This window comes from Pezoporus occidentalis, unplaced genomic scaffold (assembly GCF_034315485.1).
Source record: "Pezoporus occidentalis ecotype Australia unplaced genomic scaffold, CSIRO_AGI_Poc_V1 ctg172, whole genome shotgun sequence".
Taxonomy (NCBI): Eukaryota; Metazoa; Chordata; class Aves; order Psittaciformes; family Psittacidae; genus Pezoporus; species Pezoporus occidentalis.
Window position 1 is genome coordinate 968093 of NW_026913554.1, and position 17693 is coordinate 985785.

At 46.2% G+C, this 17693-nt stretch overlaps 1 protein-coding gene across 1 annotated transcript; it reads left to right on the forward strand.

The window, feature by feature from the left end:
• Positions 1–3883: 3883 nt before the first annotated feature.
• On the forward strand, positions 3884–13660 carry MFAP5 (microfibril associated protein 5). Its single transcript, XM_062614070.1, is given in 10 exon segments — positions 3884–4360; positions 4363–4414; positions 4806–4868; positions 7505–7552; positions 8629–8664; positions 9912–9947; positions 10704–10739; positions 11445–11532; positions 11997–12070; positions 12658–13660. Coding segments are annotated over 10 exon segments (696 nt in total). The 5' UTR covers positions 3884–4219; the 3' UTR covers positions 12780–13660.
• The last annotated feature ends 4033 nt before the right edge of the window (positions 13661–17693 follow it).

Sequence of the window (17693 nt, forward strand, 5' to 3'; positions counted from 1 at the left end):
TGCCCCACTCAGGTGCTGTGAACTGATCCTGTAATATCCAGTGCTCTCTGTAGCCCCACTAGTGGACTCATGAGGCTGTGTAAGGATTTCAGAGCAATGTACACCTCAGCACTGCAAAATTGAATGTCAGAATAGACCCTTCCCAGCAGTGACTTGTTTAGCCAGCTATGGTTACTGCTCCAGTGCCACCCTGCGATGCGATGATTAATCCTGCTGACTTTATTCCAAGGTTTGTGATGCCCAGAAGAGGGGGGAGAAGGGAAGGAGTAATCCCTTGTGTCTTTACTGGTGTTTAACTTGTGGTCACAGCCTCATCTGTATGGAAAACTTGCACTAGTTGAATTAAAGTGGTGTTTCTATGTGGTCCAAAGTCTATATGGACATACATAACTGGGCTTAGCAGTGGGGTTTATATATTTGTTAAACCTCAAGTGTTATCTGTCTCCCTGAGAGAATGGTCTAGGAAAATGTACCCTGAGAGAAGCTGCTTGAAAAGGGGGCATGCTGAGAGGGACATGTGAAGCAGCCAGGAAGAATTGGCCCTGAGACAGTACAAAGGACAAGAAAGGAAGAATGTTTGTAATAGTAAGAACTATAGGGAGAGAAGGGAAGAAACCCCAAAGCACAGCAGGGGAAGAAGAAGGGTCTTGACAACTTCTCACCATAGCCTTCTTGGCCATGAGAAGCTTAAGCATGTGGCCAAATCACCAACTAAGCAGCAAGGAGCTCACAGACTGTCTCTTCTCATGTCAACGCTTAGCAAATGTTGAACTGATTTGAAGGAGCGGGGCAGGTATTAATTAGAGTTTCACGGACTCCCTTAGGGTGTTTTGTGACTGCAAAACTGCCTGCTGCCTAAACACTAGCTTATTGATTTAGAAATAAAGGAGTGAAGAATTCCTTACGCTTGTAGTTGCAACAATAGAAAGTATGACTATCAGTCAAAGAGATGTGAATCGCACCCAGGCTCCTGTACTTTGCAGTCTTTGCATTTATACAATGGGTTAGATACAAGGTCAGATGTAAACCTCCCAAAACTGGGGACAGATGGATCAGGCCTTCATCTCGTGCCTTCCTACTGATGAGCTTAGAAACACCAGTGAAACAACTGCAGGATAGTGTCAGACTTCAGGTATTATGGAGCCCATCAGCAGTGTGGGTGTCAAGAAAATTCACTTCAACCCCCATTGACATAACCAGAGATGCTGCATTATTGACATGATACATTCAAACATCTTACAGCAGTTCATTAATTTCTCATCACTCAGATGTAACTTAATGCCCTGTTACTGTGAGGGTACGTGAAGGCCAGGGTAACAGAGAGAGGGAGAGAAATCAGCAGGCATTTAAATGCCTCTCTAAGACCTTTACAAATAGTCTGCCCCAAATAGTATACCTGCAGTAATCTCCAGGGTGAAATGCACCAGGAGGTTTTAATTTCCAGGAAGACTGATTTTGTGTCTTCTCCAAAATGCCATTCTACCATCACGATAGCATCCCTGGTAACATAATGGGATCAGTACCAGCTTGGAAGGAGGAGAACTTTTTGCTGAATCACAGTAAAGCACCTGCAAGCACTGTGGTCAGTGCAGCGTAAGCAAATACATGCTTATGCATATAAAATATATGCATATATAAGTGTACACAATAAAACACGATAAAAGTGTTTTCTTTATGCTATTTACTGTGGCATAGTTCTGCTTCACACCATACTGTGGCACCAGTACCTGACTTTAAGAGGGAAGAGTACTTCACCTTGAGTCATATGCTGTAAATGTCCCCAAGATACCCCCTGCTGGAGAAGGACGGCTGCACACAAAGCAGAAGATTGCATCATGAATGAGAAGGCTAGGTACAGAAGGATGTTCATTATTCATACCTCCAGTCATGAGGGCTGTCCAGCTATCTTTGTCAATGTCATGGGAAAAGCGGGGAGGGGGAATAACAAGGTTCTTTTCTGTCCCAAAAAGCAAACCGGTTAAACAGTTGTGAATCCAGCAGACTGACAAACAGGAGAGCTAAGCCTAGAGAGCCTTAATACTAGATCGGGGCCTGCATTTACAGAGCCACATCTCTTGAAGAATGAATGTGCTTGGGCTGCAAGAGTCAAAATGGGGCTTCGCATGCCGGTGTGCTGCAGCTCCCTCCGGTGTCCACAACGAGCAAAACCAGCAAGAGGCCAGTTCACTGCGGTTTATCTGGTATACAAAATACTGAACTGCTTCCCAGCCAGCGATTCCATCAGCAGGAGCATCCCCTGCACCTGCCCCAAGCTTTCCAAATGGACGAGTGGTGCTGAGCAAAAGGGGCCTACGGAGCAGCTGGGGGAGGACTTGGGGGGGTGGGGTGGAGAAGGGGGAGATGCAGTGAAAGAAACAGAAGTAAAGCTCAAAAGCAATCAGAAGAAACCTTGTCCAGGACTAGAGGTGAATCCTGCACTCTGTGGGAGATGATGGTACATCAGCACATCGCTAGACCAGCGCATTTGGCATCACTGAAAGTTTCCAAATAAATGTGTTCTGGACTCATGAGATATTCTAGTTACCAGTTAGGCAGTAACAGAAGATTGAATGACAACACAAAGGCACAGAGAAAAACAAAAACCAAAGCGAGCAGTGTGGAGAGGTGTAGTCCAAGCATACTGCCATGTGAACTTCCAGAAAATAGGGGAGGATTCCTCAAACCAAGGCATGGTTACAACTTCTGTCACTTTCTTTTGGTTGTTTAATTGCCTTTGCACCATCTCTGGTGGACTGAGTTTTACCCAGTCCCTGAAAATGGGAATGGTGGTGTCTCACTCCAGTGAGAGAGTGATGGTGCTTGGGTCCAGAGAGCAGGGAAATGCCTAGCTTTCCCCATCCCCTCTACCCCTCTTGTGTCCAACCAGTGCTTCCCCCACAAGTCTAAGGAGGATCAGAAATAAGGAGCACTGTTTCTGTCTTTTCTCTTGAGCACTGCCACAACTGATGCTCAGCCACTGTTAGGTAAGAAGTGGTAGCTTCGGTTATGTCACATGCAGGTAACAATTTTCTGGGTCTTTTGAGGCAGCGAGGGCATACTGAGGATTTCCTTAGTAACTGTGTACAAGGCATTATAGGATTTTATTCTTAGTCCTCAACTTATTGAAAACAAACGAGGGTTACCTAGCTACCAGGATAAGCCTATGGGGACGTGGCTTTCCCCTGCAAGGTTTCCATCTTTCATTGCTGTAAGGAGTTCAAGTTATTTCCTAGCTTTCTCCTTGGCTTCAGGACTGAGATTGTGCCCTGGAGCTCATAGAGGGGGCACCGTCCAGCCAGTGCCTCCTCAGACCCACAGGAACAATTCCAGAAACAGCAAAGGGAAAAGACGGCTCTCAGAAAGCATCAGGACATGGGCTGATGTTGGAAGAAGGGTTAAGGGAGAGTGGCTATTACAGTGGGGCTCATGGGCTTCCCTCCACCGTAAAATGCAGCATGCTTGGAGGCAGGCACAAGGCAGCCCGTAGCATGACAGTGAAGGGTCCGATCTCATTCTCCCTCCTCCTTTCTCCGTTTACGTCTCTCCCATTTTTCTTTTCCCCCACTCGTTTTCCCTATTCCCCACCTTCCTCAGTCTGGCCAGAACGGCAACGCCGTTGCAGAAAAGACCCTGTGCCCGGTGCCTGTTCCGTGTCCCCCCCGCTCACGAGCCGGGTCCTGGGGGACCCCTATCCACATCCACATCCACAACCACGTTCCCAGCCCTCATCCCGTCGGGCGGCGGTGGCGCGACAAGCGGGGTGATGTCACCACCGTTGCTGCCAGCCGATTGGCTGCGGGCCAGCCCGCCATATGCCCGCGCCACGGGGCGCCGCTGTCCCCGTCCCGCCCGTCCCCGCCGGCCGGCCCGGGCCCGTGTCAGCGCCGCGGCACACGGAGTCCGGCGCTTGGGGCAAGCAGGGATGCGGGGTCCGCGGAGTGCGGGAGGCAGGCGGGGAGAGAGGAGGAGAAGAGGACCGGAGGGCTGGGGTGGAAAGAGGCAGGAGCTGAGTGGGGAAACAAGGCTGGACGTAGCGCCTGAGGAGGAGAGGAGGCACTTCTGAGGAGGGCGAAATGGAACGGGACGCAACACAAACACAAGAATCCATCCCTGGTGCTGGGCCGTCCTGGGGGAATGGGAGGAGCGGGCTCCCTTCGGAGAACCATAAACTCTGGAATGAGGGTGTGAGCTGCTTCTCCTCGCTCCCCCATCATTCCAGATGCATGATGACACCACATCCCACCATCTCGCTGGCTTTTTTTTTAACTTCCCCAAATTGTATTTTGAAGACAACCAAAAGCAGAACGTGTTCTGGGTGTGGCTGCATGTGATTTACCCAATAGCCAGAGTCTGGGGGACTGCCGAAGGGGAAAGACAGAGCAGCTGCTGCAGGGAGTGGACACCGAGGGCTGCAGTAAGTGATGGGGACCCTATCTATTCTCTCAGTGCTCCTCAAGATAACCTAAAAGTAGAAGAGAGCAGAGGGAGATAACAAGGGTAAACTTTTCTTCGCATGCTGGGTGTGTGTGGAGGGGGGCTTAGCCGCATGGATGAGAAAAGAGGTGGAGAATGAAGAAAGATGGATAGAGAAGGAAAGCAGATGCGAGTTATGTGTTCAGTCTAAAACGTTTTGGAAACACCTGGAAAACTGGCCAGATGAGGAGGGAGGTGGGTAGGAGGGAGGCCAGGAAGGCCAACTTGTGAGGGGAATGGAGGCAGCAAGCAAAAATTTTCTGTGCTGTAGTGGAGGTTATCCCAGTTCCAGCCTTTGCTGTCCCCTGACTCCTCTTTCCTCCACTCCACAGTGATGAAGACCTCTGGAGCCTGTATACTGTTGTGTTTCTTAGCACTCTCCTTGTTCTCAGCTGGTGAGTCCTTGTGCTGGGGGAGGATTTCTCTTCCACCCTGGCCCCACGGAGTTTCTTACACAGGCTGATGTGCAGTGATCTAAGGAGAAAGACATGTAGATGGACAGTGAAAGGGGAAGGACCAAAACAGGAAAGGCAAAGTAGATACAGGGATTGTGAAGAAAAGTTTAGGAACTGGGAAGTGGTTCCCATATGTGTCCACTCTCCATTAAGTACTGGGTGTTGAAAGAAATAGCGGTCCACAGCTTCCCCTGCATGGATGTTTGGGTTAGCAAAACAGCCAGGTTGGTTTGAGAAAGAGGGGTAGCTGTGCTTTGTGCTGACTGTAGTCTGCTATTCTACCTGGCTTGGCATGATCTGCAGAACATCTCCCAGTTCTCCACAAAATCTGTTCCATCATTGTTGTGAAGCATTTGCTGTCACAAGTGGTTCTTGCAAGAATGGCCCCATTCCAGGCCACTCAGCAAACCTGACCTCCATAGTTGAAACCATCTCTCTGCTTTCATTGCTGTGGTTCTGGTCTGATGCTCCACATCTTTATTTACTTGGAGTTACTTAGACATTATAGTCTGAAGACTCAGGACAGACAGTAGAAGATTAATTGCAGTGAATGGAAAAAACCTAGCACAGGAAAGGCTTCATGTGGGAGACGGGACTGCACCTATCACAATCAAATCAGGATGTTCCAATCTACTCTCCTTGGTCCTTACCTCTTGCTGAAGCCTGTTCTGCTGCCAATAGCAGCACTTTTCCCTGTAAAGGTGCACAGTTGAGGATGTCATGTTTGTGACTGAAGCAGGGAGGTGAGGCATCCAAGAAATGAGCTTGTAGGTGACCTACAAAGTTAGAGGAAGAAAAAAAAGGCTTTTATGATGCATTGCTGAGAGGAATATTTCTTACTTTTGTGTGTTTGTTGCATCAGTTTGGGGTTTATTTGGTTTTGGTTAGTTGTTGTTTTTTCCTTTGGTTGTTTTTCAGTTGTTGGATTATTTTATTTTTTTTTAACTTGGAAAATAACAGGAATCACCAGCCGGTCTCCCATTGTCTCTTTTGGTTTTGGGTAAGCTACTGAGTAGTGAATCAGGATAGCAGTTTTAGACCCCAAGGATGAATTTACTGCAACTTGGACAGTAAAGTCCAGTTGTTTATAAAGCATGTGAATTGTGTACCAAAGCAAATGTAAGGTCAAGTGATTGAAAATTGGATAAGAGAGTCACTTCTTTTGTCTCCTCTCATATGCAGAGGTTTCACTTCACTTCTGTCCTGTTTTAGAATTGGACCAGTTTTCTGGTTCTGTTAGGGAGCGGAAAAAAAAGAAAAGCTAGTAACAGCTGAATTTTCAATGTCAGAAAGGCTGGGGAGCCTCCCTGCTTCTTCTGTGTGACTCCTATTTCAAATCTGGCACCGCTGGCCTCTGCAGTGGTTTCAGAATCTGTGTCCTTCATTTTGTACCAGAAACAAGTGAGGAAGTGTTCAATATAATTTTTTTTCTCCTCTACTTGTTACTGTTAAGAGATTAGCCAGAACAGGGAACATTTTGAACTGCACTGCATTGTGCACTCAAGTCATTATGCATGTCTGGCTCTCTCTGGGTCCATTGCCAGCAGCTGAGCCCTCTCTGGCAGCTGGGTGGGGAAGGGAATAGCAGGGTTCAGCAACTCCTCTAATGCTGCAGAGCAGGATTATATAGGGTCCCAAGAGTCCTTCTTCAGCCTGCAAGTAACTGCTCTTGGAATGAGAAAGAACTAAGACTAAAGCTTCAGACCCAATAGTTTTTACCCATGCGTGCTTCCATTAAGAACAGAAAGCTAAAGGCCGAGTTCATAAGACAGGGTGTACTGTTTTGGGGCTGCTCCTGCACACATCCCTGCAGTGCCCTGCTTCACTGGGTTTTTCCTGCCAACTCCTTCCTTCATTCCACCCCAGTTATGCAGACATTTCCCTCCTCTGTGGCTAGCAGGAAATATTTTCCTATTCCTGGCTGCTGTAGGAAGCAGCTCTCTCACCCTTTATATTTGGACAAACGAACAGTTTAGCTCAATTTCTTCTCTTCCCACACAGCATGCTCAGACAGGCCTTCATCATTCGCACTCTCCAGCACACCCAAGTGCTGAGAGGAGAAAGGTTATCTGCTCTGTGCAGCATGATGGACGGGTAATTATTTGCCTAAGGAGCTACAAGACCTGCAGTCTGTTTCTTACATTGCCAATGACTCAATCTGTGACCCCAAGAAAATAAATTCCATGACTCTTTTATAAAATGGAGATAGGGATTTTGAGTGACCTCCAGAGCAGAGGGACAATGTGCAATTTGTTTTGCAAGTGCATCAAATGGAGTTTCAGAAATACAAAGTCCGGTAGCAGATCTGGAGGTATTTACTGTCCTGTCCCTGTGCTTAGCATTTGACCCTGGTGGAAGCAACAGGGATAGGATGAGGGTTCGCTGTATCCGCAGTCTCTTAATGGCAAACCCAGCCAGCAGTGGAGGCTGCAGCAGAGAGATCATTTCTCCCTTCAGCAGAGGGCAGTGGTGTCTCCTGGACAGATAAGCATCTCATAAACATTTCACAAGGGCTGCAGACTGTAGAAATCTCTCTCTGTGTCCTTTCTTCACTCCCCTCTTTTCTGCTCTTGCAGACTGGTTTCCATGGGTGGTCAATGGGCAAGAACTGGAAAGTGCAACTGGTAAGTATTACAGGCATGTTATGTGCTAAAGACTGCTTGTGTGACCCAGATGTTCTGTGGCGTTACAGTCTGTTTAATTGCAAGTGCTGTTATTTTTTTCCTTGCCTCTGACATTTGTAAGCTTGCCTTTCAATGGAGATTAAACAAGCCCTCCACGACAACCTACTAAGTGGTGTGTGTTCTTTACAAGTAATTCACTAGTGTTGGAGTCCTGAACACTTAGCACATGAAGTTATGTTCACAGTCAAGGGTTGTGGCTGATCCACAAGAGCTGATTACTCTTCAGCAAAATCCCAAGGGTGGAAAAGTGGCATGGTGCTTTAGCAGTGAGGCCACTGAGAAAAGGATATTGGCTGGTCTTCAAACTGGTTGTGTTAGTGGGGGTAAATTGCTTTATCCCTCTGGACCTGTTTCCATTTCTGTGACATGATAAAGTGATAAAAAGATACAAATGTATGTTTGCATCATGCTTCAGCACCCAGAAAAACCACAAGAGCTTGCGTTTTCTACAAACTGAAGCCCCTGGCAAAGTCACCAGAAATCTCTCAGCTATGATCCTGCCATGTGTAATACCCAGGGCTTTCCAGGCCAGTCCAAAACATGTCCACCAAGCTTTCCTTTCCTTCACACCTCATCACACCATCAGACCTACCCCAGCTTTGCCATCAGTTGCCTTTCAAGGAAACTCATCTGCTGATGAATTTCTGCAGTCGAGGCTGGGTTCTGGAGTTGTCTCCCTCCTTTTCTGTAGCAGGTGCCTCAGCTGTCTGTCCTACTGCTGCAGGAGCCGTCAGAGCATCCATTTCAGATGGCTGTCTTTCCCATCGAGATGCTCTGAATATGAACTGAGAGTTCAGTAATGGTTGGTGCAACGTTTGCACTAAGAAATAGAGTCCCAGGCATCTCATGGAAAAGGGGGGTGGGTATGGGTGGGATGGAGGTACTTTATTTAAGTATTTACAGGGTTGAATCCTACTGTCTCATTAGCCTACCATGGAGGCTAAGGTAATTCATGCTAGCTATGTAAGGGACCACAAAGTAAAGACAAGCTCTCTCAAGGATATTCTCTTTTCCAGGTGAAGTTAGCACCGACTCTCTTATCAGCACCCCTGGTAAGATCCTATCTCTCGGCAGCTTCAGCCTTCTTTTTCCTTTTTCATCTTTACTTCTGTTTGCACAGACCCAGCAATTGCTCATTATGCCTCTTCCCCTCTTCTGACATCTGGCAATGTTCTTTCAGCATTTATGGCTGCCTGGAAGTCCTCTCTGTGCTCCATCCAGGGAGATGAATTCAGGGGCTTAATGGCCTGTTCTACAAGGAAATGCCAGTCTCACCTGGTGTACTAGGGCTCTTTGAAGCCGTTTGCCCTACAGGAAACCATGAAATCTAAAGGTGACACAGTCTGAGCTTCCAGAGAAGGTTGCAGGAAGGAAGAGACTAAATGATGAGAGAGGGAAATTGATCAGGTTCACCAGTTAACTGGGCAGTGCTGGGACACAGCTTATGTCTGTTGACAACTAGCAGCCATGCTTGAGTGCTCAGGAGGCAGAGGTGGCGAAATAACCCAAAAGACAGTAATAAAGCAAACTCTGAGCAGCGGTGGGATGGAGAGATTGCAATACTGTTATTTTAGTACTGTTTTCCCTGCTGTGCCTGTGGCTGTGTCCCTGAGGGCAACACAATGTATGGGAAAGGTAGGGTAGATAGAGGACACCTGGACAATGAGCACTTACATCGTGTGATGTCCCTCCTTAAAGAGCCAAGACTTGCTATGGGGACGGACCCAGAGGAAGGACATGGGAGTGTGGGCATTTATAAGCTGGACTGATCCTGCCAGACTCGATGGAGGAGAGAGCGAGAGGCTTAAGGAGCCTCCCCACTTCTTTCAGATGAGTCCTGTTTCAAATCCAGCACTGCTGACCTCAGCAAGGGTTTGTCTCTCTTCTGGGACAGTCTCTCAAACAGCCCCCGCCTCAAAGGGTGGGGGGACCAGGCAAGGGCAAGGAGAGGGAGAACACATCTGGTTAGTGAAAAAGACTAAATGTGCAGACTTTACAGCAGAGTTTGGCTTCAAAACACTTAACTGTAGCGGGATCAAGAAGAAAATCTTTACAAAGGATGTGCCATGAGACCCATCTGTGCTCTAAAGTGTCCCATCAGCTCTAAGACACACCTCTTATTCACAAGGAAAGACCACACTTACTCTGACAAACGAAATGGTAACAACATCACGATTAGCGTTGTCTGTGAACCAGGTGTGGGATCCTGCAGGTCAGGAGCCGTGAGCCACCAGCAGAACTGTGGGAGTGGGAAAGAGGCTGAAATTAGGATCTTTCAGAACATCTTCTCTTTTTCCAGCTGCAGCTGCCACACCACCTGTGCTTCTTAGTCCTGGTGAGTTTATTCCCAGTTCAGACCCAAATGTTGTGGACCCTTCTTGCCCAGTCCCTTGCACATCCTGACTGCCCTAAGCATAGCCCTAACACCCAAAAACCTCATTCTCTCTATGCACATGTGTTTTGTCTATGCTTCTGGCTGACACTATGGCTCATGAACATGAGTAGAATAAGTTCTCTGTAACTGTCAATGAAAGCTTGCACTGGCAGTCAGTTCTCCGGGTTCCTTTCCAGTTTGTCACTGGGTAAATAATAAAATGTACTGTTTTACTGTTGTACAGGTGGGTTGTTTTATCATAGCAGAGCAACTTCCTTTTGACCCTTTGTCACGGACATTAAAGAACCAGTGGTCTGGGGATGCGGTTTCCTAAAGGAGTCACTGTTCCTTAGGAAGGGGCAAATAAAGGCTCCTTTGCTTCTTGTCTAGATCAATGGCAATCACAGCAACTAAATGAATTTACCTGATCTTTTGAAATATAAGTCAAGATGCCCTTACAGTGTAATTTTGAATAGTAGTGGTAATGCTTTATGGTGAAGCTTGGGCAGATTTTTAGCATTGTTGGCTGGGTCACTGGCACTAAATTCGTGTTGGCTTTGTACCTTCTCTTATGATTTCATGTTGGTAACAATGAAATCCTTTTCCATGTTAGAAATCACTCTTGAAAGAACTTTCCAGTTATATGTTTTGAGTGAGCTAATGTCTAGGAAGGAATTATGGTAAATTGCACTAATGTTGCCACCTTCTGTCTTCCAGTTCAGTCTGACAGTGAAACTACAACAGCTTCGTCAGGTACGTTGAAGTTTGGTGCCTGCACCCCCTCCAAGACCTACTTTCACCCACCCTGTTACCTCTCGAGGCAGGTGCTGGCTGAACACTGACCTGTATCTCCTGGAGAATTCCCTTCACCCTGTTCCTTGAGTTAGAAGTGCTGGAAAATGACAGTAGTGGAAGCTGAAATCTTCCTTCCGGGAGGGGTGGAACTGGCAGATCACCAGGCCACATGTGCTAGCTCAATTTTCTGCCATTGTCAGTGGGCGAGACCTGGCATTTCAGAAGGAAATGCAAGAAAACCCATCACAGTTTGATACAGGGCTGATTGTCTGGGAAAGAAGGGAACTAGATTTGTGTTCTGAAGTGTGAGATTGCAGACATGTATAAATGCGTGCCTTAAACACGAGACTGCAATCTGTGCTTCATTTATTTGTATCTCTCCCATTTACAGCATGTGCCTTCTAAATTGAGGATTCCCAGTGGGCTTGTTTTGCATTTCACTCAACTTTCCCTTTCTTCTGTCTTACAAGGCAAGGCTATCAGAAATGTCTGCCTTATTTTCCTTTTCTCTAAACCATTTCCATCTCACAAGAGAGTGGAAAACAGAGGTTAAGGGCCTTCCCCAGAATCCTGGTGGATGGTACCTAGTGATGAAGCTGTACGTGTGCCAGCATGAGCGCCCCTGTCAGTGATCCTGAATTGTGCCTCTGTGTGTGTTCGCAGATTGTCGTGAGGAGAAGTTCCCTTGCACACGCCTGTACTCTGTCCACAAGCCAGTAAAGCAGTGTATCAGTTACCTCTGTGTTACAAGGTAAGAAACCAGCAGTCCCAAAGAAAAGCCCTAAAAATGTCTCCAGAAATGGCATGTCCAGTTCACCACTTGTTTCCATTGACATTTAGAGCTTCCCTCAGGAACCAGTTGGTGAAATGAATCCTATCCTCAGAGTGTCCTTTTAGGGTGATTAATTAAAACAGCACAATAACTATTATTTCTGCAGCACTATGGAGCTGTAATGTGCCCTATATTGTAAGCTGTGTTTAAGGTATTTGGCCATTATGTGAACTCTTGGCAAAGATTACTTTCCTATTGGCAGCAGCCTTAGTCTAGGCTAACTAATCCTAAAGATTTTGGATTTGCCTCCTCATCAGTGAATATTTTTATTTAGTTTATTAGCTGCATCCCTGAGTATGTTTATTGCCTGTATCCCATGTTTGTTTCTTTGGGTCCCTGTGCCTTTTGCTTCTGTCCTTGGCGTGTTCCTGGTGGTCCCCCAGTGTGCGTCGCATGTACATAATAAACAAGGAGGTGTGCTCTCGCATTGTCTGCAAGGAGAACGAGGTCATGCAAGGTGAGTGATGCACAAGCTAGCCTAGCTGAGTAGCTGCAGCCATCTGATGATAGAATCTCCAAGCTAACTAATTACCCAACTGCAATCCATGTGTAGTAGTTTCTCTGGACTTGGTTTGGGGCAGCTCTAATGCAGTGCAGCCTTGCATCCAGTGCACATGCCATGAAAAACTCTGGGAAGCAGATATTGTACTATCAAAAAGTATGAGAGCTCTGCCTTCGTCAATCTTGAACATGCTCTATTAGCCCCAGACACACTTTTACTCAAACTTGCCTTTGAGGTTAAAGAGTAACTCTCAGTATTTCTGTTCATGACTAGAAAGAGGATCCAGGCTAGATTTCTTATGCAGTGTCTTTTTTTTCAGCAAAATATGAGTGATTTTAATGTATATTGTACATTAATAAAGCCAGAAGGAAATGAATAAAAGCCTAAGGACTTGTTCACTTGCCTCGTGAATATGAAGATTCACCAGTTGCAACAGTTTCTGTAGATGCAGAGACAGATGTACCTCTAACTGTTCTGGTGGTGAAGAGTTTGGGGGAAGCTTTGATTATCTGTCAACCTGTGTGTGTCTGCTGTGTCTTCAGATGAGATCTGTCGCCAGCTGGCTGGCCTTCCTTCTCGACGTCTCCGCCGATCTGGGCAACCCCTGCACCTCCCTTGCAGACAGCTTCTGGAGCAGCAGCGCAGAAGGCCTGATGCTCTGTGAGCTACCAACAGTAGGAGAGAAGAGAAATCATCATCCACTACCTACAACCCAAGACAAGTCCTTGTTTGTGATTTCTCCACCGTTTCCTTGCTTCCCTGCCTTCCTCCACATCCTCTTCTTCAGGTGCTGTAGTATACAAAGTCCCCTCTCTGCTAGTCTGTCTCAGTGGCTGCTGCCATCTTCTGAATCTGTTGCCAAAGAGGTGGGATGCTCCCCTCTTTTCTCTCAAACTGGTCGGCTTGCCATGAACTGCTCATTTCCCAGAGGTCCTTATAAATGTGCTGCATCTTCTCTTGCTCTGCCCCTGCAGAGAGACAGCCATGGGGACAAGATATTGTCCTCTCCAATAGTACAGATGCCCTAAGCTGCATTTCATGTGGAGGAGTGCAGACCTTTATGCCTTACGACTCCTGGTCTAGGTTTCCTGTATGACATCAGTATGAGTTTGGTTATGGCTAGTCAGCCTGAGCCTCTCTGCCATATGATGGCACAGCCTCCTCCTGTGTCTGCTGGCCTCAGAGAAGTGACATCACTGGGATATGAACTGCCCTCAACCCAAGGCCAACCTTGTCCCTGTATGGCATTTATAACTACCTCTGGGAAGGTCTTTGTCTCAAGCCCATTGCCTCCCTCACACACAATTGCTACCAAAAGGAAAAATCCTGGATTTCGTATGGCATTGTGTTTTTCTCAAGAAGATTGTTGGAACAGAGTGCTGTCTCTTACTCTCCTCTCCCCTGTTCTGTCCCTTCCTTCCCATTGAAGAAATCTCTTGATGCCCATTGCAGGCAAGTTCCAGGGAGCAGTAAGTATAGCTGCCACTGCTCCTAAGCCCAAGACCCTGTCTGTCTTTGCAGTACTGAGAACTTGCAGTGAATTAACTTATTCTGGTGACTTGTCTTGGTCTGGCTACCTCCACACTCTCCAGTTGCTGAGCCTGCTTCCAGTATCTCCACTTGAGTTCCTACCTCTTGACCTGGGAGCTCCTGCACAAAGCAGAAGGGAGTCACACATTGGAATGGGATTTGGGAGAAGAATCGTTATCTGGGATCCTAAGTTTTCCTGTGGGCTCTCTGGCTGTGCTGACCTGCACAGCACCAGGTGCTGGTGGGGAGGTAAATGTATCTGCAGGCCAAGCTGGGGAAAAGAATTCACTCTGGTAGCACTGGATGTCTGTTTGAGAACTTTGTTTTTCAGATATATGGAGAACATTTCCAGGTATATGGGTAGGTTTCAGTATAAGACTGGGTAGGGTAAGTGGGGAAGAGCTGTCTGAAGTGTATTATTCTACGTGACTCTTAGTGACATGATTCTGTGGGACACCGGGGCTAAGCAGCTTAGCTCACTTCAGCAGAAGATCAGCAAGACCGTACCTCTAGGATGTCTAAGCATTGTTACCAAATAACAGAAAATTAGTTATCTAGAGCAGGCATTCACCCCCATCATATAATATGTATATTCTGCTGCTGAACTGAGTACCATTCAGCCTTGCAGAAGTACCGGTTGCTGCATAGAGCCAAGGACACATGATATAGGGGACAGTTTGCTGCACAGAGGCAGACTTCTCTGAAAAAAAGAACAAAACAATTAAAGTAAGAGCCTTTCCTTCTGCTGTATGCAGCAAGAAGCTGGTTCCATCCTCTGTGTAGGGGAACACACCCTGTGCAGACACAGATTTGTTCCATAAATGGCTAAATCTCTGTGTATTAATCCAGTATACATCAGGTAGAATTCCAAGTTAGGCAGTAACTGGAATTTCATCCTATACCTAGGGGCATTGTAACCCTGCACAGAAGATGGTGCTCCTCTTGAGTGCTTGAGGCTCCTGAGACTGGGGATGGAGGAGGAATTTCTGTGTACTAAGAGTGTACACATTTCTGTAGAGAGGAGGGCACTGAGAGCTTGATCTCAAAGACATTTAAGTCACTGGTACCCACTGACTTCAATGCTGGAATGCCTGTGGAATTTGCAGGAATGAGATGAGATGTTAGAAGAAGTACTTGGAAATTGGACCAGGCATAGTCTCCACTCTGTATTTAGAGCTGAATGTAAGCTGATATAGAAATAGATATATAACTGTATACCATAGCTACTGTAAAGTATATAGAAAATTAACATTCATACAGTTTGGGGAACGGTTAGAAGCCGTTCTGTTGCTTGCTTTCAGCAGGGACAGGAAGAGGTGCTCCTCTCCAGGAGAACACTGTTTTAATGTTAGAGACCATATAATGCACACAAAAATATTAAAAGAAAATTTATTTCCTGTTATTCTTGGCAGTTCTCATGTGTTTGGGTTTATTTGTCTCTAGCTACGTTTCCTTCATATTTGACGGGAAACTTGACTTCAGCCCAAATCTGTCATTTGGACCTTTTTACTCCATGCTATCCCTCCCTTCATTTGTGAATCACGGGTCTTCCTGGGAGGTTATTCTTTTTTTCTAGAGATACAGAAAGTTATCTTCAGTATTTTTTTTTCCATGGATAGCTGTGCTGGATTTTCCTGACAGTTGGTACCTGCTGAGCACAGGGATAACTCTTTCCAGCCCATGAGATTTGTGCTGAGACTGCATCTTTTCACTGTGCATGTGCCATGACTTGCTGATGGCAAATTATCATCTCCAGGTAAAATGGTAAGATAGCTGAACTAAGAGAAGAGCTGTGATAAATCATCTTACAAGCAAAGAAGAATTTGTTCACTGGAGCTATGTAACTCAGTAATGGGAATAATTGAAAGACTACATTAAAAATTACACGTGTAGGTCAAAAGGATTAGGAAAATTTATCCTTCATTGGATTTCTGACTTCTGCATAGATTCATCACACGCTGATTGTATATCATATTTTGGTTAAAAAGATGGAGCACTCAGAGCATGGGGGACTCTAGGCACTGTCTTTATGTGCAAACAGTCAAATCAGAATTTATATGATATTTGTAGAACAAAATTGGCTGTGGCCCAAATTACCCATTAAACTGCCTCTGACAGTGTCCGATAGTTCTTCAGGACTAAACAGTACAACGCAGGTTATTGCACAGCACAATTCCCTAGGATCAGTGCTCTTTCCTGGCTAATGCTGTGGTGTCCGTATCTCAGATGGTTACCATAAAAACAGCCTCAACCCAAGTTACTGTAGATATTGGTCCCATCCACACAGGCCTGTCCCTGCTCTGACTCATGAGCTTTTCTTGGTCTTTGTAGTGTCCCTCTATTGACACATTCCATTGGCTGTGTGACCAGAGCACAACATGCCATCAGTTGTAATTCAGTTTATTCCTCCCTTTCCTTACAGTACTGGAGTCTGCAGACAGAGTACCACTTCTCCCATACACAGATTTATCTCCCCTAGCATTCCAACCTGAATTGTCATGCTGTGTTGCTGATCTTTGGGTGTTGCTTTCTCTTATGAGCTGGGGTTTAAATGGTTTTAGATGCAGCTCCAGCTAGGTTTGTTTCTTATGAAACTGGTCTGGCCGCAGAGAAAGCTGCCAGTGTCCCATTTTAGAAGCATGATCTAGAGTTTGTGGCTGATTTTCATAAATCCTTCTGACCTGGAGCAGGGGTCAGATGGCCTGCAGTCACTTCACACACAATGGTTCTTGCTCATTTTGCTGTCATGGCTCCTGAATATCAGTAAACGTTGCCAATCTGAAGACTGCTGTTTCAAGACCAGTGCTCTGATGTCTGGTCCCCAGTTTCAAGTGATACCTCACATTGCTGGACATATGGAGCTGGAGATCCCCGCAAGGGAAGCTGGCCACACCAAGAGGTTTCTGCTGGACAAGGAAAGCTTGTTCCACCTTCCCATCTCTCATTCTACTCTTTGTTCTCTGCCTCTATCTTCCTCATCCCTTCTCATTTTTCTCTGTTCGTATATTCATCTGGGAGCAAGAAATGTGGAGAGGAGGACAGTGGGGCTGAGTGGGGCAGCAGGAATGGTGCTCAATGAGGTGACACATGGCATTGCCAAGTGGGGCTGGGGGTAGTGCTTGGACCATGCCAACACTCCTTTCCTGTTGCCCTCAGGTTCTCATGCACCCTGACTCCCTCTGCTGCCAAGCTACGGATTTCCTGAAGGGAAAGGTGGGAAAGAGCAGGGAGGGGAGAATGGCACCTCAGGTCAACTTGTGCACTGTGTGAATAGCAACCACATGCGTTGAGATGGCAGAAACAAGGCAAGGAGGAAGGGTAGTGCTGCAGGAAAGCACAGGGGGCTGTTAGAAGCAGCTGCCATGTCACCTAGAAGCTCCATGTTGCCTGGATCTTGTCCACAAGAACCCACAGCATGAACAAAGCATGTTGTCATCAGGCCTCTCAGCTTGGAGGGGTCCCTCAGGGGCATACTGAGGGATGTGGGCTTGACTTCATAGTGGGGAGCAGTGCTTGCTACCCATCCAAAAACAGCACTTCTGCTGCAGAAAGAATAGCTGGGTTTAAGCCAAGAAGGTTTTTAATTTAGAGTTTTGGTTTCTTTTAAAGTGAGTGTTTCAGGTTTTTTTGTTTGGGGTTTGTTTTTCTTTTGTGTGTGTGTGTGTGATTTGGGTTTGTTTTGTTTTGGTTTTAATGTTTTCAATACATATGATCCCTTAACATTTATTGCTGGCACCACGTGATCCGACGTTACTTGACAATTGTGAACAGCCCTTTGACCAGGGCACAGGAAATCTGAATTCCATTTCTGGATCTCCTCTTCACCTCCTGCTCTCTGATCTTCAGCATATTGCTTTGTTTCTGTCTGTTCCCTGCCATCCTCAGCCCTTGTAATGTAGCAAACTGGAATAAACTCCCACAAATTAGAGAGGTGGCTTTTCAGTCCATTTAAAAAATAACTATTAAAAAAGCATGTGTAACCTCCTGAATTAATTTGTCTGCTTTTGCTATCAATGTAAATTATTCTTTTCAAATAAAAATGTTTTGA